Source organism: Chiloscyllium plagiosum, unplaced genomic scaffold (assembly GCF_037043375.1).
Source record: "Chiloscyllium plagiosum isolate Xiang-an unplaced genomic scaffold, Cpla_swu_hap1 HiC_scaffold_19, whole genome shotgun sequence".
Classification (NCBI taxonomy): domain Eukaryota; kingdom Metazoa; phylum Chordata; class Chondrichthyes; order Orectolobiformes; family Hemiscylliidae; genus Chiloscyllium; species Chiloscyllium plagiosum.
Window position 1 is genome coordinate 4,838,621 of NW_028270157.1, and position 21,311 is coordinate 4,859,931.

Genomic DNA, 21,311 nt, shown 5'->3' on the forward strand with positions numbered 1-21,311 from the left:
AGAAATGTGTGGAGGGCAAGTCACTAAACACATTCAAGAAAGGGAGAGATACATTGCTATATTTGAAAGGGATTGAAGGGTCTAGAGAAAGTAGGCATATGTCATTGAAATAGAGGATTGGCCATGACCATATTGAATGGTGGATCAGGCTTGAAGGGAGTCCTGCTGCTAGTTTTGATGTTTAATACAATGTACAATGTCTAATAATTAATCTGTCATGATTCAGTGTCAGCTATTTTGAGAGAATTGACAGCAACGTGTCTGCTCACACCCATTACTCAAAACATCCAGTCAGAAGGACATATCTGTCATATATCAGTGACTTAACCCAAAAGCTTCAAGCTTACTGACAATGGCTAATATGTGGAAAAAAAACACAGATGGTTTGCTGATGTTAAAAAAACATTCAGTTGCATGTGTAGAAAGTTCCAATATTTCTGGATGTACGGGACAAAAGGCTTCAAGTCTGAACGACTGCACAGAACTGAAGAAAGCTCTGAGCTGAAGCAGACTTGGCGTGATTGGGATCATTTGCATATTGAGAGCAGAAGGTTGTGGTTCAAAAGCCGTTTTGAAGAGATATTGTGACAAACTCTCCCGCACTGAGCTGAAGGAATACCACCCTAGCAGCGACACCCACTTTTCAGTTTGGACAGTCAATAAACATGAATGCAAAAATCCCATGGCACTATTTCTTTAAAAGGTTGTGCAGTTTTACCTTTGTTCCACAACCAAACTGTACTGGAGATGATGAGGTGGTTATTGAGGGAGTTTGCAGCATGCATTTGGCTGCTACATTTCCTGCATTAGAACAGGGGCTGCCCCTCAAAGGAAAATCACTCGACTGGCTTCTGGGATGTGCCAAGGCTGGGATAAGTACTGGAGAAATGCAAATCCTTCTTTCTTTGAATGAGACATGAAGCTAGATCCAATCTGTCTGTTCAAGTGGACGTGAAGGTTTGAAGACCAGACATTCCTCCCAGCGCCCCTGGTGAACACTGCTTCTAAAACCAAAACCACTAAGAGAAGGAATATTGTGCTGCTCACCTCCTTGCTGCTTCCATTTACCTGTACCGGTTTATTTATGTTTTTGCTGCTGTTTACCTATTATTTACTATCTATGCTACTTAACTCTGTGATTTGCCTGTATTTCTCGCAAGATAAAGCTTTTCACTGTGCCTCGATACACGTGACAATAAATTCAATTCAATTCTGCGTGCAAGATAGCTCATGTGTTGCCAACACAACTGCAGTGAAAATGATTGTGAAAGACATTGGGACACTGACAGATGCTCAAATGCAGGGTATTCATTTCAGGTTTCTGTTTTGTAACTTCCTGCAGCAGACTATAAGAGACTGAGCCACGGTCTGGGAAATAGAACATAGAGCAGTACAGCACAGGAACAGATTGACAACGGTTCCAGTATTTTACTGAGCCTGATTATTTAGGAAGTTTTGGCTGTGAAATCTAATGGTAGAATTGTAAGCACAGTTTCAATAGCCTAATATCCACTCAATGCTTTCCCCCTGCTTGATCTTCATGATGCCGAATGAATGCTTTACTGATCTGCTCTGTTTCTCCAAGAACCCCCTGGAGAGAGCTCCTAATAACGATGGGCTGCACCACATGAGAATGCTTCCAAGTTTCTGAGACTGGCAGATAGTGTTAATCACAGAGGAGAGGACAGGAGTCCACAATTAGATTAGATTCCCTACAGTATGGAAACAGGCCCTTCGGCCCAACAAGTCCACACCGACCCTCCGAAGAGCAACCCAGCCATTCCCCTACATTTACCCATGATTAATCCACCTAACACTATGGACAATTTAGCATGGCTGATGCACCTGACCTGCACATCTTTGGACTGTGGGAGGAAACCGGAGCACCCGGAGGAAACCCACTCAGACACGGGGAGAACGTGCAAACTCCGCACAGACAGTTGCGCGAGCTGGGAATCAAACCCGGGTCCCTGGTGCTGTAAGGCAGCAGTGCTAACCACTGAGCCACCGTGCCGCCCACGCATTCTCCAACACATAGATACAAGACAAGACAGGACTTACCAAACAATGACAGGGCCTGAAGAAGTTGCCTCATTAAAGATCTCCAGCTGTTCAACAGGCTACTCATTCTCTGACTTAGACAGTTGTGAACTTTCTGAATTCTCTATTACAGAGGGCTGTAGAAGTTTATTGTAGAGATTGATTGATTTTTGTTCACCAGTGATATATAGGGTTATCGTGATAGTAAAAGACATCAAAGTGTTTGATCAAACATGATCATGTTGAATGGCAGGGCAGGCTCAATGGGCTGAATGGCCTACTCCTGTTTCTGTGTTCATCTGGTTGAATCTCCCAACTTTGCAGACTATGCATTTCCTTCCATTCTGAATTCAGTTATTGTGGGTTTGACCAGATCCTCTAGTCAACTAATATCTAACCCCACCCCTTTGTAGTTCAGATCCTTTGAAATAAAGGCCTTCATTCCATTATGTTCAATGGACAGTGCAGGAGGGCATGCCAGGAGTAGCACCAGGCATACCTGACAATGACTTGTCAATCTGCTGAAGCTACCGAACAGGACTACATGCTTGCCAAACAGCATAAGCAGCAAGAGGTAGACAAAGCTAAGCGATCTCACAGCCAATAGGTTAGATCTAAGCTCTGCCGACCTGCCACATCTACTTGTGAATGGTGGTAAAGGACTCACTGGAGGAGGAGATATCCCAATCCTCAATCATAGAGGAGCTCAGCACATCAGTGCATGAGATAAAGCAGAAGCATTTGCAACTATCTCCAGCCAGAAGTGCCAAGTGAATGATCCTCCTGCAGTAGTCCCCAGCTTTACAGATATCAGTCTTCAGCCAATTCAATTCACTCCACCTGATATGGAGAATCAGTTGGAGGCACTGGATATTGCAAAGGCTATGGACCCTGACAACATTCTGGCAATAGCACTGAAGACATGTGCTCCAGATCTTGCTGCTCCCCTAGTCAATCTCTTCCAGTACAGTTACAACACTGGCATCTACCCGACAATGTGTAAAATTGCCCGGGTATGCCCTTTACATAAAAAGCAGGACAGATCCAATCTGGGCAATTTCCACCCCATAGATCAACTTTCAATCATCAGTAAAGTGATGGAAGGTGTCACCAATAGTGCTATCAAGCAGCACCTGCTCAGCAATGACCTGCTCAGTGATGCCCAGTTTGGGTTCCACCAGGGACACTCAGCTCCTGACCTCATTCCAAACATGGACAAAAGAGCTGGATTCCAGAGGGGAGGGGAGGGGGACAGCCCTTGACATCAAGGCTGTATTCGACCGAGTGCGGCATCAAGGAGCACTAGCTAGACTGGAATCAATGGGAATCAGATGCAATCTCTGTGCTGGTTAGAGTCATGAGTTTGGTGCTGGAAAAGCACATCAGGCCAATGCTGTGAAACATTGATTCTCCTGCTCCTCGGATGCTACCTGACCTGCTGTGCTTTTCCAGCAACACACTCTCAACTCTGATCTCCAGCATCTGCAGTCCTCACTTTGTTCTGGTTGGAGTCATACCTGACACACAGGAAGACCGTTGTGGTTGTTGGAAGTCAGGCATCTCAAAGCCAGGACATCTCTGCAGGAATTCCTCAGGGTAGCGTTCTAGTCCCAACTATCTTCAGCTGCTTCATCAATGACCTTCCCTCCATCATAAGGACAGAAGTGGGGATGTTCACCGATTTTTGCACAATGTTTAGTACTGTTCGCGACTCCTCAGATACTGAAGCAGTCCATGTTGAAGTGCAACAAGATTTTGACAATATCCGGGCTTGGGCCGATATGTGGGTTAAGTGCATGGTGCTGGAAAAGCTGGAAGATTCCTGATGAAGGGCTTATGCCCAAAACATCAATTCTCCTGCTCCTCAGATGCTGCCTGACCTGCTGTGCTTTTCCAGCAACACACTATCAACTCTGATCTCCAGCATCTACAGTCCTCACTTCCTCCTCCTGGGGCCAACACGTGGCAAGTAACATTCGCACCACACAAATACCAGGCTGTGACCATCACCAATAAGATACAATCTAACCACAGTGTTACCATCACTGAATCCCCCTACTATCAACACTGTAGGAGTTATCGTGAACTAGAAACTCAATTGCACTTGCCACATAAACACAGTGACTACAAGGGCAGGTCAGAGGCTAGGAACACTGCGGCAAGTAACTCACCTCCTGACTCCTCAAAGCCTCCACCATCTACATGGCCCATGTCAGGAGTGTGATGGAATATTCCCCACTTGCCTGGATGAGTGCAGCCCCAACAACACTCAAGAAGCTTGACACCATCCAGGCCAAAGCAGTCCTTGATTGGCACCACATTCACAAACATCAACTTGCTCCACCACCAATGCTCAGTAGCAGCAGTGTGAACCATCGATCAGATGCGCTGCAGAAATTCACCAAGGATCCTCAGACAGCACCTTCCAAACCCATGACCACTTTCATCTAGAAGGAAAAGAGCAACAGATACATGACAGCACCACTCCCTGAAGTTCCCCTCCAAGCCATTCACCATCCTGACTCGGATATATACCGCCATTTTTCTTAGTGTCATTGGGTCAAAATCATGGAATTCCCTCCCTAAGGGCATTGTGGGTCTACCTACAGCACATGGACTGCAGTGGTTCAAGAAGGCAGCTCACCCCCACCTTCTCAAGGGGCAACTAGGGACAGGCAATAAATACTGGTCCAGTTAGCAATACCCACATCCCACAGATGAAAACAAAATTAACCTTTCTAACAATGCTTTTTATCTGTTGACAAATGTTCGTGATTTTTGTATTCAGTCCGCTAAATCTATCTCCTCCTCCACAGTTCTTAGCTTCTAGAACATTCCCTGATAATATTTTTATTTGGCGTAAAGTTAGTGAGTTGTCACTTTACTGCTTTAAATGATTAACAGTACAGCAACACACTCCCTTTCAGTTTGAAAACTGAATCCTTTGACAAGCTCTGGACTGTCTCATTTCACCCACAGGAAATGATTGTGAATCATCAGCTTTGACTGTGGTATTTCAAAGACATTTTGCTAAATATTATTGGTCACATAGCACGGGGTGTTTCCACTTAATGTGAAAGTAAGTCAGAGACAGTTCTCAATACTTATGAGAGCACAAAAGGTTCAGAAAACTCTGACTCCAGAATGTGTAGTACTCAAGGAGTGGATTTGTAGATTTCCATTAATCAGTTATCTTCCTGAGATTAATCATTGTTTTTCTGCTGTTCTGTATATTCCAAAGTAATCCAGGAATCTGCTGTTGGTTTCTACAAAAAAAATTATTCATCTTCACCAATAAGTCTCCTAGGATGCTGCTCCCTGGAGTTCATACCCTCAGAATGTGGCCCCTGGTGTTTGCAATGTTTCCAGTGAATCATAGAATCCCTGCAGTGTGGAAGCAGGCCATTCAGCCCATTAAGTCAGCACCGACCCTCTGAAGCACATTCTACCCTGATCCAATCCCAATCCTGCATTTTCATGGCCAATCCACCTAACCTGCACATCTTTGGACTGTGGGAGGAAACCCATACAGATTCAGGGATAACATGCAAACTCCACACAGTCACCCATAGGTGGGATCAAACCTAGGACCCTAACACTGTGAGGCAGCAGTGCTAGCCACTGAGCCACTCTGCCACCCACTGAGTAAATTCCCAAACCAAAGCTAGAGTCATAAAGATGTACAGCATGGAAAAGACCCTTCGGTCCAACCCGTCCATGCCGACCAGATATCCCAACCCAATCTAGTCCCACCTGCCAGCACCTGGCCCATATCCCTCCAAAACCTTCCTATTCATATACCCATCCAGATGCTTTTTAAATGTTGTAATTGTACCAGCCTCCACCACTTCCTCTGGCAGCTCATTCCATATACATACCACCCTCTGCATGAAAAAGTTGCCCCTTAGATCTCTTTTATATCTTCCTCCTCTCACCCTAAACCTATGCCCTCTAGTTCTGGACTCCCCAACCCCAGGGAAAAGACTTCGCCTATTTATCCTATCCATGCCCCTCATAATTTTGTAAACCTCTATGAGGTCACCCCTCAGCCTCCGACGCTCCAAGGAAAACAGCCCCAGCCTGTTCAGCCTCTCCCTATAGCTCATAACGTCGAACACTGGCAACATCCTTGTAAATCTTTTCTGAACCCTTTCAAGTTTCACAATATCTTTCTGATAGGAAGGAGACCAGAATTGCACGCAATAGTCCAACAGTGGCTTAACCATTGACCTGTACAGCCACTGCAGGGTTGAGTGATAATATCACTATGCCTGTAATCTAGGTTCTGTGTCCCTGCATCTTGGGGGCATAGATTCGAATCCGACTATGACGGACGGTGAAATTTTTATTCAATTAAAAATCTGGAATTAAAGGCCATAAACTAGCCCTAATGATGCCCATGTAAACTCTCTAATGATGCCCATGTAAACTCCCTAATGATGCCCATGTAAACTCTCTAATGATGCCCATGTAAACTCCCTAAATGATGCCCATGTAAGCTCTCTAACGATGCCCATGTAAACTCCCTAATGATGCCCATGTAAACTCCCTAATGATGCCCATGTAATTACTTTGACTGTAGCTGAATCATGAGATTCACAAATATCATTTAGGGCAGGATCACAGTTGCCCTTATCCAGTCTAGTCTAAATGTGACACCAGACCACACAGCAATGTTGTCAAATCTCAGTCACAGAGTCATACAGCAAGGAAACAGATCCTTCAGTCCAACCAGTCCATGCCGAACATAATCCTAAACTAAACTAGTCCCACCTCCTGACCCACATACCTCCAAGTCTTTCCTATTCATGTCCTTATCTAACTGTCTTTTAAATGTTGTAACTGTACCTATATCTATCACTTCCTCAGGAAGTTCATTCCACGTGTGAGCTACGCTCTTTGTAAAAACAAATTTGCCTCTTATGTCTTTTTAAAATCTCTCTCTTCTCACCCTGGTCTTTAAATCCCCCATCCTTGGGAAAAGATAACTACCATTCCTTTCTATTCAGTGATTGCAAGAGCCCAGGGGATGGAATGGAATCTGAGAGTCACGTTGGTTGGTTGGAAAATGCTACCTGTGTTGAGAGCAGGGTGTCTCAGTGGTTAGCACTGCTGCCTCGCAGCTTCAGGGACCCAATTTCAATTCCACCTTCAGGCGACTATCTGTGTGGAGTTTGCATATTCTCCCTGTATCTGCGTGGATTTCCTCCAGGTGCTCCGGTTTCCTCCCACAGTCCAAAGCTGTGCAGGTTAAGATGAATTGGCTAAATTACCCATAGTGTTCAGGGGCGTGCAGACTAGGTGGATTAGCCTTGGGAAATGTGGAGTTACAGGGATAGAGTGGAGGAGGGGTATGCATCTGGGTGGGATCCTCTTCAGAGGGTTGGTGTGGACTTGATAGACTGAATGGCCTGCTTTCACACTGTTGTAATTCTATGAAAAAAACGCATCTGTGCAACATGATTGGTGGATAACAAAGAGGAAATAATAAGCAAGTTGAACTCTGACCAACACCAAAGAGTAGAAAGACAAAGGAGATGGACAAGATGCAAACAGCCACACCAAATCTAACCGTCAGCAAACTTCAGAATAAATATACTAATCTTTCTTGTGACTAGCTTCCCATTCTCAGTACAATCTGAGATTCTTGTTGCCTTTAGTGTAACGTCTGTAATGAATATCACAAATCTGCTGGGAGATGACTGTGGAGTAATAATGTCACTGAACTAATGATTTGGAGGCCCAGGAGGATCTCTGGGATTTTGGTTCAAATGCCACCATGGAACTTAAATTCAATTAATAAATCAGGAATATGAATCCAGTCTCAGTGATGGTGATCTTGGAGCACTCATTGCATATTACAAAATAAACAGAGTTTACTAATGACCTTTAGGGAAGGAAACTGTCATCTTCACTTGGTCTGACCTATATGTAACTCCAGACCCTCAACAATATGGTCAAAGGTAATTAGGGATGGGCAATAAATGCTAGCCCTATCTGTAACACTCACATGAATAAAGAGGAAAAGTAAGAGTTAAACCAGTTAAAAAATCTGCAAGTATTTCCCAGTAAGTATCTGTAAGTTAATGCAACAAGACTCAACAATATGCACAATCTGCAGGTCATTATGACTTTATGTGATAGGGTAGAAGCAATATTAGACATGCTGGCAGAGTTGGCATGTCTCCTGACTGTTAATGACCAGACAGGTCAGATTTAATAGAACCAGTCAAAGAATAGTAAATAATGAGAACTGTTTCATTGGAGGGAGAGTCAGTAACAAAAATACAGGTTTGGGATAACTGACAAACAATCCAGAGAAGAAGTTTTAAACATAGCCACGGTTTGCAACTTGCTACTGTGGAATCAGATTCGACAGTGACTTGTAAAAGGGGATTGTAATCAATAATTGAAAATTGCTGAGTAATAGGACACCAGGTTATAATGCAACAGATTTGTTTGAAATCACAAGCTTTCGAAGTGACTATGATTAAAAATAAACCTGTTGGGCTATAACCTGGTGTTGTGTGATTTCTGACCTTGTCCACCCCAGTTCAACACCGGCACCTCCACATCATGCTGAGTTACACGGGAAAAACAGTCAGGGATTGTTGGAATTTCTTATTTATATCTTTTCCAAAAGCATCATATGTTGCATGCATCCACGAAAATCTGACTCTAAATTCATGTTTACTCTTCTTACACCAATGCACAAAATTGGAATGGCTCCCATTGTATTTCAATGCCACTGATAAGACCAGTTCAATATGATGACCCCCCCCCCCCACTCCCACTCCACAGAAAGGATACTCGGGACGGTGGCTACAGCAGAAACTGTGGACAGCATTATCCTAAAGCCACAAACCAAAAAGGTGTGATGGCAAGGCATCATTTTGAAGGAAATGTAACTCTGCAGAATAAGGTACACGGTCCCCATGACAAACGCCAGCAGCGCCCCAATGTCATGAACGATTCTCAACGCCGTTTCCTAAACACAAGACAAAAGATTAAAAAGTGAGTTGACGAGAAATTGAAAGTTCTGAATTGATGAAACCAGATTATTTGATCAGAATGATAAGGTGATTTGGTAACTTGATGGTACAAACCCCAAGGCAATGGACAAAAGAGCCAAAGGTGAGCTGAGGAGGATTGTTTTTTTTTACACAGTGAATGGTTGTAATTTGGATGGTGCTGTCTGAAAGGGCAGTGGAAGCAGATTCAACAGGAATGGTCAAAAGGGAATTGGAACAATACTTGATAAAGAAAAACATGCGGGGTTACAGAAAGAGAAATGATGATTTGGATAATTAGTTAGCTCTTATAAAGAGTTAGCACAGCAACAATGGGTCAAATGGCCTCTATCTGTGCTACAAGATTCTATTAGATCATAGATCATATAATCCCTACAGTGTGGAAACAGGCCCTTTGGCCCAACAAGTCCACACCAACCCTCCGAACAGTAACCCACCCAGACCCATTCCCCAAACCTATTGGTCTATGTTTACCCCTGACTAATGCATCAAACCTACATATCCCTGAACAATGGCCAATTCACCCAATCTGCATATCTTTGGATTGTGGGAGGAAACCGGCACACCCAGAGCAACCCCCCAAACACAATAAAGACAGAGTCCCCCTTGTCCTCACGTACCATCCACCAGTCTCTGCATCCAACACATTATCCTTAAACACTTCTGCCAACTCTAACTAGACCCCACCACCAAGAACATCTTCCCCTCTGACCCTGCATTTCCCATGGCCAATCCACCTAACCTGCACATCTTCAGGCTGTGGGAGGAAACCCACACAGACACAGGGAAAACATGCAAACTTCACACAGACAGTTGCCCAATGGTGGAATCGAACCCAGGTTCCTAGCGCTGTGAGGCAGTAATGCTAACCACTGTGTCACTCTCCTTTCTTTGAGGTGAGACATTAAATCCTACCTGCATTCTCAGGTGGACTTGGACTTTGTAAAACAGCACGGAAGTTCTCCCAGGATATTCTTTTCAATATTTATCCCTAAACCATCATCTCTGGAACAGATCATCTGGCAACTATCACAGTGAGTTTGATATGCACAAATTGGCTGCACATTTCTCTCCTTTATTCCTTCCTCCCTTGCTGTTGCTCCTCCTTCCTTTCTTGATGCAAGAAGAGTTGGCGCTGGGAATGAGGGCAGAAGTTGACCTTCTACCCAATGTCCTCCCTGCATTAGGTACTGACACAACCACGGACCCTGATGTTGCAGACTATAACATACCTGAAAATTTGCAACAATGCACATTCCAAGGCAGCCAAGTGCACCACATATTAGTGCAGCAGTGTTTAGCCTGAGATTGATGATTTGAGTCCTCTCGTTCAAGGTCTTTAACAGCTTGTATCGAATGTACATAACCACCAAACCTGAGGAAATGATGCAAGAAACACTAATCAGCTGATGAGCAGACACTGTGGTGATAAGTCGGATGATTTTCAGATTTAGAGAGAAAGAGACAGAAACACATATTTCATAGCACGGGGCGCTGGACGGAAATGCTTCAGTTAAGAATTACGACCACAGGGAATTGAGATTTTGGCGCCAAAATATGCACTTGCTCAGGATTTCAAGTACATCAGTCTGTCCTCCCTTCTCTCCGACTATCACCTTCACCCCCATCTCCATCCACCTATTGCACTCTTATCTATCTTCTCCCCAGCCCCACCTTCCTCTCATTTATCTCTCCACCCCCAAGGCTCCCTGCCTCTATTCCTGATGAAGGGCTTTTGCCCAAAACGTCAATTCTCCTGCTGCCTGACCTGCTGTGCTTTTCCATCACCACTCTAATCTTGAATCTGTGGTCCAGCAACTTGGGGACTGAAGGCCACTTTAAGGATCTGAGTTCACACAAATGAGGAGCAGGAGCAGGGCATTCAGCCCATCAAGTCTGCCCTACTGTTCAAAAAAGTCAAAGTGGTACGTGTATGGAATGAGCTGCCAGTAGAAGTGGTGGAGGCTGGTACAATTGCAACATTTAAGAGGCATTTGGATGGGTGTATGAATAGGAAGGGGTTGGAGGGATATGGGACTAGATTGGGTTGGGATATCTGGTCGGCATGGACGGGTTAGACCGAAGGGTCTGTTTCCATGCTGTACATCTCTATGACTAAGGTCATGGCTGATCTGTTTCTGCTCCACATTTCACATTTCCACCTATTGCCAATAATCCTCAATTCCCTGCCGATCAAGAATTTATCTATCTCGATCAGTCGTAAAAATATTCAATAATCTCGCCTCCAGTGCCTTGTGAGCCAGCGAGTTCCAAAGTCGCAAAGCCCCCTGGGAAAGCTGCCCCTCTCCTATCTGAAGCAGCGATACAGGATGGGGAATAATTAGACCTCAGCAAAGGGGTTAGTCGGGGTGGGCCTGAGGCAGATAAAGACGGACAGAGAAAGAGGGAAATTGGGGTCATAAAGAATGTGGCTATTGCTAACAAAAAGATACGAGATGTTTGTTTCAATTTTAAACCGGACCAGCAGATTCTGGGTGTGAATGGTCTATCATTATGTCACTGTCGCATTCTATTAATCCCAATCTGCCCGAAACGTCGATTTTCCTGCTCCTCAGATGCTGCCTGACCTGCTGAGCTTTTCCAGCACTGCTCTGATCTAAACAATTAATCCCAAGACCCAGGTAATGTTCTGCTGATGGCCAAAAATATGGACCTCACCTCTGTGCAATGAGAGTCCTTTCAATGGGCAGTTTGCATCAATTAAGCAATACAGAGGGCAAGCTTAGTACATTGGCAATGCCATCATGTGAAAAGGATGCCATACACCAGGGCGTGGGGTGTGAATGCTGGTTCTAAGTGACCTTGTCTATGTTTTTGGACCTTGCAAATTTCAGAAAGACATGGTGGGTGGCACAGTGGCTCAGTGGTTAGCACTGCTGCTTCACAGCGCCAGGGACCCAGGTTTGATTCCAGCCTTGGGTGACTGACCGTGTGGAGTTACACATTCTCCCCATGCCTGTGTGGGCTTCCTTCCACAATCCAAAGATGTGTAGGTCATGTGAATTGGCCACACTAAATTGCTCATAGTCGAGAGTGTGGTGCTGGAAAAGCACACCACACAGAAGATTCTCCTGCTCCTCGAATGCTGCCTGACCAGCTGTGCTTTTCTAGCACCACACTCTCGACTCTAATCTCCAGCATCTGCAGTCCTCACTTTTGACTAAATTGCCAAAAGTGTTCAGGGATGTGTAGGGTAGGTACCTCAAGGGTAAACACAGGGGAATGGGTCTGGGTGAGTTACTCTTCAGAGGGTTGGTGTGGACTTGTTGGGCCGAAGGGCCTGTTTCCACACTGTAGGGAATCTAAATATTAAAAAAAACTCTCGTTGAAGTTATCACAGGCCACCTTCAAAGAGGCACCTGTGGATCAAAATACACACAGCACTCATGGGGAGCTGATCCCCTCTCCACCTGAACTGTGAGTCTAATGCAAGACTCCCTTATATACAATTGAGCCTTTGGTGGGTGAGATAGAGCTGGGAGGAGAAGGGATCAGTGCTCAAGTGGCACTTACACTCTGCTGCCACTTATTTGCCTCATGGCCAGTGATACATTCTTCAGAATAACGAGGAGCTTATACATGACCCTCCTTGACAGAATGTCATTACAGTCTGGGGGATTACATTGAACTTTCATTTGTGAGGGGTGTGAATGCTGACTGCTCTCATTACTCAGGTCCTGTTATGTGACTTCTGCTCCCTACACAGGGCTGTGACAAATGTGAAGGACAGACCCAGCCATAGCAGGAGGTGTTACTGTGATACTTTGAAGGCTGGGAATATTCCAGGACACTGTGACTCAACGATGCCAGCTTCCGGGTTCAGATCCGAGACTGGCCATCAGGTGACAGCCAGGTTGAACTTTCATGTGACTGGTTCATTCCAGGAAGCCATTGGAGAAGCAATGTGGGATCTCTTAGGCATCCAACTACAAATGCACCAAGGCTGATACCAAAGTCATCAGTGCCAGACCACATCATTTCCCCAAGATGCAGTGGGTACTGCAGTCTGTGGAATAAATGCAGAAGCATAGTCCTGGGTGCAGGGCACTATAGACTGTACACATAACACACTGAGAGGGCCAGATCACAAGGAAAATATTCTATCAATGTGCAAGTCATCTCTGATCATCAATGCTGCTGCTTAGAAATCTGCACCAGGTACCCAGGAGCATCCATGATCCCTACATCCTGGAGAATGCATTCTGATAACTCTATTTCTCTCTCCACAGATGCTGCCAGACTGATTTTCTCCAACAATTTCTGTTTTTGTTTCAAATTTCCAGCATCCACAGTTCACTGTTTTACAAACCCATGTTCCTGCTGCATTTCAGGGACCAGATACCTGACAAGGCTGGTTACAGGGGGACAAGGGCTGTCATTTGTAACCATGGCTGATAGCTCTGTTACACAGATTCCTGACAGAGGCCGATGGTAGATACTCTGCTGCCCATTCCTCCAGCAGGGCCGAGGTGCAGCAGGTGGTAGACAGCCTGAAAGTGAGGTTCCCCTGTTTAGGCCGGTCTGGTTGGGAGGGGATGCGAGGGGACACACAACACAATCCAGACGGAGTGTGCCACATTCTCCTCCCTTTGCTGTGCCCTACACCAATGCAGCAAGAAAAGAGGGAATGTGATGGATGTTGAGGAACTGGGAGAGTGGCAGCAGTCTTCTGAGAAGGAGGAGGAGAACATTGAGCAGGAGGACAGCACCCTCTCCATGACCGAGTGCAGCAATGGTGGGCACTACAAGCCAGGCCAGACCTGACTAGCACCCAGTTCCAGCAGATGACAGCGGTGTGCAATGACCAATCACTGACTGTAACACTATGAGAGAGTGAGGACTGCAAATGCTGGAGAGTCAGAATCGAGAGTGTGTTGCTGGAAAAGCACAGTAGATCAGGCAGCATCCAAGGAGCAGGAGAGTTGACCTTTCAGGCATAAGCTCTTCATCAGGAATGTGGCGGCTCTCCTGCTCCTCAGATGCTGCCTGGCTGGCTGTGCTTTTCCAGCACCACGGTTTCAATTCTGTAACACTGCTGAGGCAAAAGGAGCTTCTTATTGATTCCTGTTTCTTTTCATGTTTGTAAGAACAAGTTAATCTTTTGAAAGTTTCCCTGTAAGTGATGACTCTAAACTCAGCTCTGATGAGATGCTGGGCTACATTCAGGGAAGTGTAGCTCTGACTGAGAGAGAGGTGAGCAAGTTGGGATGTAGCTAAGGCCCACTGAATGGTGCGATCTGCCACTTAAACAGCCATCGTTGTGGGAATGTGCAGCTATATGTGCAAGGATGTGTCAGCCATATCGCCTCTGTGCCATGAGCAGCATTGGTTTGCCGTTGCTCTGTCACAACATCCAGACTGTCAATACTTGACTGGGTACACGGCTGGGGGTTAAAGTTGGCATTGGCTTCAGGAATGCCAGTGTACCCTCACACTGACAAGTAGTTGAGGCTACAGAGAGTGGGAGAATCAGAGTATCAGGTGATAGGCACCATGGGGCAGGATACATCAAGTGAGTTTGAGACAGTAGTGTAGGAAAGCTCACAGAGCACATGGGAGAGAAAGCTCCATCAAACTCAATGAAAACTTTTCCAAAATTTGGTAAGATTCAACTCTTTATTTTTGCTTCCCAGTAAATGGATTAGATTAGATTAGATTACTTACAGTGTGGAAACAGGCCCTTCGGCCCAACAAGTCCACACCGACCTGCAACCCACCCACACCCCTACACCTAACACTATGGGCAATTCACCTGACCTGCACATCTTTGGACTGTGGGAGGAAACCGGAGCAAACCCACGCAGACACGGGGAGAACATGCAAACTCCACACAGTCAGTTGCCTGAGGTGGGAATTGAACCCAGTTCTCTGGCACTGAGAGGTAGCAGTGCTAACCACTGTGTCACTGTGCCACCATGCCACCCACTATTAGATTAGATTAGATTACAGTGTGGAAACAGGCCCTTTGGCCAACAAGTCCACACCGACCCGCCGAAGCGCAACCCACCCAGACCCATTCCCCTATATTTACCCCTTCACCTAACACTACGGGCAACTTAGCATGGCCAATTCACCTAACCTGCACATTTTTGGATTGTGGGAGGAAACCGGAGCACCCGGAGGAAACCCACGCAGACACAGGGAGAACGTGCAAACTCCATACAGAGAGTCACCTGAGGCGGGAATTCAACCCGGAACATGGATATATTTAACGGATAGTTACAGAAACACACAAGGGATAAAAGAAAGTAGAGGGAGGGAGATGACAAAGGAGGAAGATTGTGTGTACGAAGGCAGCTGGTTTTTCTGCTCGAGACTCTGTTTACTGTGGGTTACAGAAGCTGTGGTTACAGTCCCCCATTTCTCTCTGTTGTGTTTGCAGACTGGGTGGTTGTCTTTATAGCAAACCCTGTGGATTTTCCTGTTATAGATGTGCAGTTTAATTGTAAACATCTTTCCCACATTGCAAACACTATACATTTACAGAAAACGGAGGGAATCCAACACAAGACCCACATTTAGCTGGGCAGTACAATTCGAAATCAGATCATGCTGGAAAAACAAAGTGACAATCTTGTACTTACCCAAAAAAGCAGAGAAGTTGATCATTAACCCAAATATGCATCTTTCTGGAGGCTGGGTCCCAGTATCACTGCAAGAAAATATTTAAAAATGATTATGAAGCAACTGTATAGAGTCACAGAAACGAGCCCTTCAGCCCACCATAAATACGATAACCAACAAACATCAAATTATTCTAATCCCATTTACATCTTAAACAGAAACAGGTGACTGAGTTGGATGATCAGCCATAAGGATGTAATTGTATTGGCAGCAGTCAGAGAAGGTTCACTAACTCACAATGTACAATGTGTGATGATTTAATCAGCTATCTGTCATCAGGCAGGATTGCTTTGACGAGCTATACCTCAGTGAGCACAGGGCTAGGGCCCTATTCACATGGTGGCCAATATGATTTGTAGTGTGTGGGAACGTAGTAATTCCAATGTCTACATTATGCATAAGTGAGGACTGCAGATGCTGGAGATCAAGGTCAAGATTGAGGTGCTGGAAAAGCACAGCAGGTCAGGCAGCATCAGAGAAGCAGGAAAATCAATGTTTCGGCAAAAGCCCTTCATCAGGAAGGTGGGGTGAGGGGAAATGAGGAAATTGGTGAAGTCCATATTGATGCCATGGGGTTGGAGGATTCAGAGGTGGAAGATGAGGCTTTCTTCCTCCAGGCATTGGGTGGTAAGGGAGTGGCGATGGAGGAGGCCCAGGACCTGCATGTCCTTGGCAGAGTGGGAGGGGGAGTTGAAATGTTAAGCCACGGGGCGGTGGGGTTAATTGGTGCGGGTGTCCCAATGATGGTGTCATCGAAACTGAGCTCAACTGCAGGAGTTGGTAAGTTCACAAGTTTGATGAACATAATTTCAGAGACCAGTTGTGCAGATAGCCATGATATGGTGACAGAATACAGATGTCAATGGTTTTTTTGGGTGGTATGTTGATAAATAAGCTGCAGGATCCAAACTGGACACAGACATGCCATTGCTCTCAATATGCAGTTGTTTTATGGTCTTACTGAGTGTATGTGGAACACTCATTTAGAACTGTTGGCTGTAGAACACACAGTCATTTGACAAATCCATGCAGGGCAGAGCCTGTCATAGAACTGGACACAAATGGAGATCACTTCTGTGTGTCTTGGGGAACCCACACATGGATCAGCACAGTGAACCATGAGGATCAACCCATCAGGCAGATTACCAGATCCCTCTGTACATCACAGTGCTACAGTATCTCCCCATTTCAATAATATGCTGCTTTTCTATTCTTCCTGTTAAACTGCACAAGTTTATTAACATTCTCACACAATGTTCTATATCTGTCAAATTCATAGATTCCAAATAATTGGGAAAATGGGGAGAATGAGGAGACATTTCTTCAAATGGATTATTGTGAAGATCTGGAACATAATGTCTAAGAGGTTGGTGAAATCAATTAGAATAGGAACTTACTGAAGGCAACTGGAGAGGATTAATGTGGAGGATTCTGAGCCACAGCTGGGCTGTACCGTGGGATTGCACTGATTAAAGAACTGTCATCACTTTTTCAATGACAATGTCTGCCTTGACTCCCAATACCTTTTCATTTAATCTTTATGTATTTCCACACCATCCACTGTCTCAACATACCATTGATTTCTTACTTTGCACTTGTTAGCACGAACTAGCACCTATGATGTGCGACCCATACTGTGGGGTCATTCCTCCAAACAAACTACTGCCTTCCCCCTCCTGCTCCCTTCATGAGTCTAGTGTCTCCTGAATCAGGTCACTGTTGCATTGGGGTTTCTGATAATGGGTTGAGAACAAACCGCAGCCTCCAACACACGGTCTCAAAAATTCCACTCAACGACAGATTTGGGTCAGTCTGGCCCTACTTCAGTAAAAACAAGTCGAACTTTGAAAGCCCATCAGTTTTGGTTTTAATCACACTATCTCATGTGAAGATGTGGCACAGATTTTCTGGAAATTCACTGCAATGTGATGTCTATATTTCAACATTTGAAGTGTCACTTCCTCAAAATGAAAAGCTTTAATCAGATTAAATTCTGTCCTAATACCCTCTGCCTGAGTCAATGTTTTGTCTGATTATGCTCCTTGAGTCACTTGTTATACCATTAAAGGTGTTAATGTTCCTAATGTATCCACCCAAGAGGCAGATATGGACCAGACCAAGTAAGAATATGAAAGGTCAATTGGGGAACTGTACTCATTTTTATACTAATCTACGGTCACCACTGCTGATTAATTTTCAACTCCAGATTTGTTTTTAATTGAATTTAAACTCCAGTGGCTGCTGTGGGGGGGTTTGAACTCATTTCACCAGAGAATTAACGCGGTTTCTGGATTCCTCAGCCACTGATATTAGCATTAAGCCAGTGCTTCCACCAACTGTCTCCCATTGTGACCCTCGCTGGGAGATTTGTGAACAGTCATGAACCCCCCACAGGTGGTGATAGGAGAAGAGTAATCCTATTCAGCTGGGAGAAAGAAGGTTGTTAAAGAGCCATTGTTGACTCAAAACACAACACCCCCACAACTTCAACTCCTGGCCCCACTTTGAGTCTGACCCCCACTTTATGAAGCCCTGACTGAAGGGTTTTAGTCTCCCTTTACATCAAATGCTGCTGTGGTATAGAGAAACAGCCATTTCAACTGACCAGATAACCCTCATCTCCAAACACTGTTGATGCAAGGAAAGGAGAAATGTGAAACTATTATGCCCTTGTTGGAACAGTGACAGTGGGATGGTTTAGGTGGGAGTTTTGTGGCCCAGTGGGTGGGGCTGCTGCCTGAGAGCCAGGATCTCTAGGCTTGAGTCCCATTCCAGGAAGGAGAGTATGTTCATAGAAAACAGGAACTGGAGTAGGCCATTCGGCCTTTCGAATCTGCCCCACCATTCAATATCATCTAACTCAGTGCCCCTGTTTCTGCTTTCTCACCAAACTCTTTGATCCCTTTAACCCTAGCCAGCAGGTGGGACTTGATTGGGTTGGGATGTCTGGTTGGCATGGACAAATTGGACCGAAGGGTCTGTTTCCATGCTGTACATCTCTATGACTCTATGATTCTAACAGCTTCTTGGAAACATTCAGTGTATTTGATCTCATCTGCTTTTTGTGGCAGAGAATTCTACAGGCTCCCCACTCTCTGGCTGAAGACATTATCCTCATCTCTATCTTAAATGGCCAACCCCATAGCCTTAGACAGCGACTCCCAGTTCTGGACTCCCCAGTCATCAGGAATATCCTTTCTGGGTTTACTTGATGTGAGGAGGAGAAACAGGTTGAGAATCAACTTACAAACATTTCCAGCAAATGCAGCAAGCAGTAACAGCAGGAGGGAGACCTGGTCAGCCAACATGTACATAAAGCTACATATTGTCAAAGCACATTGCATTCCTGGGGAGGGGGGATAGTTGGCCAGTCTGAATCAAATTGGAATCAATATGGGATTCAATCCTCATTCCTTCTAGGGGCAGATTCAGGACCTGTCCCTGGTCAAGGTCAGGGTCAGTGCTGGGTCAGACCTGACCTCTGTCCATCTTCCTTCCCACCTCTCCGCTCCACCCTCTGGTCTGACCTATCACCATCACCCCCCACCTGCATTCACCTATCATCTTCCCAGCTACATTCCCCCCAGCCTTACCCTCTTATTTATCTCTCAGACACCCCCCCTCCCCCCCCCCCCCCCACATTCCTGATGAAGGGCATATGCCCGAAATGTTGACTCTCCTACCCCTCGGATGCTGCCTGACCTGCTGTGCGTTTATAGCACCACATTGTTCTGCAGTCCTCATTTCCTCCCAGACCTGTCCCTGCTAGAGATCACTGAGTGCTGGGTCAGATCTGCCTTTGGGTAAAGAACTGAGGGAGGGGAGATTCACCTGAGGGGGAGAGGCTTGATTCTTTAATTGAATGAGAGAAGTTGCTGCACAATAAGACCTTAGACTCAGGCCATTCAGCCCATTGAGTGCTCCGCCTTTCCATTATGGCTGATATGTTTCTCAACCCCATTCTCCTGCCTTCTCCCCTTAACCCTTGGGCCCCTCACTAATCATGAACCTATCTATCTCTGTCTCAAAGACACTCACTGACCTGGCCTCCACAGCCCTCTGCAATGAGTTCCACAGAGTCCCCACCCTCTGGCTGAAGAAATACCTCTTCATCTCAGTTCTGAAGGGTCCGTGGCTCACTCTAAGTCCTGTCAGTCAGCATGACCCAGGTTACACCTTTGTCTGAAACCCCGTATAAATTTCAACTCGGAAACGAAACCTCAGGTTAGAGGATTATTTGTGATCAGGGAAGGGGAAAATCTGTGAGCAGGAAACCCGCTCCACAAAGCGGCTGGTCAGATGGAGTTTATTTTAATTGAAGTTTAAAAAGTGGAAACTTTTCGAGTTGATTTCTCTGGAGAATATTTCCAAAGAAGGCGTTAATCCGCAGGAGGAAGGGAAGACGAGGGGCTGGGTCGTTTGGGAAAGTGAAACTTTGACAATCGGCTGCTGGACGGGGCTGTGAGGTGGAGTCAGTGCAGACAGACAGAGAGAGAGAGAGAGAGAGAGAATAAAACTGGGCTCCGGGAAACTGGGAGTTGAAGCAAGTTGATTCAGATCGACTTGAACAACGAACAGAAGTTGCTGGAGAAACTCCGCAGGTGTGGAGAGAGAAAGCAGAGTTCTAAAGAAGGATTGTTGAACTTGAAACGTTTACTCAGTTCCTCTCCCTCTCCAAAGATGCTTGCCTGGCTGCTGAGTTTCTGCAGCACTTTCACTTTCCAGATGAGATCCTTGCCCCCCGCCCCGCCACCATCCACTTGTGCCCCTCCTTTCGGGGAGCTGGAGGGGGTTCGGAGGGAGGTTTGTTGCCCCCATCCCCAGGGTGTTCCCCGTGAGAGGGAGCTGCTCACTGACCTGATGAAGGGCACTAGGGGAGGCACATGCCGGCTCAGTACCGCGATCAGGAACGAGATGACAAAGGCAGCACAGGACCAGATGACCAGGGCGACAGGCAGGCAGCAAGTCCCGATCTGAAACCACCACATCTGCGCCGATCTTCACACTGGGAGCTCCGCACTGTTCAATGTCAGCACCAGGTTATAGACTGCTCCGTCCGGATCTCATGGTGCTCACTGTTCAGGGAACTAAAAAAAAAACTGCCCCGGCCTGAAATGACCACAAACTCAATGGAGTCAGCTTGAAATGTCTGGAAAGAATGAGATTTAGCAACTTCCCTTTTCGCTTATCACGTGATGAACGATTTCAATCCTTTGCTGAACTTCTGGTAAAAGCGTGGGATCTGTGCCCGAGGGGGTGGGGATTAAGATGCAGCCTCCCTCCCCAACCTCCATCCCACAAAAACACCATAAAATTACCCCCTTCCCTATCCCAGTCTGCCCCTCTGACAGCACAGCCCCCTCCAAACAGGTTCCGAGGTGTTTCTCTGGAAAGGGGAGCAGGAGGCACTTTGTATTATTTTTTTCTTTTTTGTTATGGGTTGCTTTCAGATTGAACATAAATAGGGAAAATACTAACAGGCAAAGAAAACAAAAGGGCCAGGATGTAATTTCAAAAATCAAAGAACTAAGTAATTAAGATTAGAGATGCCAGACCAGGTGAATGTGTTGTAATATGTGAGCTGGTGGACCCTGA

At 45.7% G+C, this 21,311-nt stretch overlaps 1 protein-coding gene across 2 annotated transcripts in view; it reads right to left on the reverse strand.

The window, feature by feature from the left end:
* The window catches only part of dram1 (DNA-damage regulated autophagy modulator 1), a 32,785-nt gene extending 11,868 nt beyond the window's left edge, over positions 1-20,917 (reverse strand). The window contains exons 1-4 of one of the 2 annotated variants that reach the window (XM_043708750.2): positions 20,574-20,912; positions 15,677-15,744; positions 10,304-10,446; positions 8,851-9,028 (exon numbers count right to left, since the gene is read on the reverse strand). In XM_043708750.2, coding sequence (XP_043564685.2) covers positions 8,851-9,028; positions 10,304-10,446; positions 15,677-15,744; positions 20,574-20,704 — 520 coding nt within the window. In that variant the 5' untranslated portion in view covers positions 20,705-20,912. Of the gene's footprint in view, positions 1-8,850; positions 9,029-10,303; positions 10,447-15,676; positions 15,745-20,573 lie in introns of both variants that reach the window. The other variant, XM_043708749.2, reaches the window with a different exon arrangement.
* Positions 20,918-21,311: the final 394 nt, after the last annotated feature.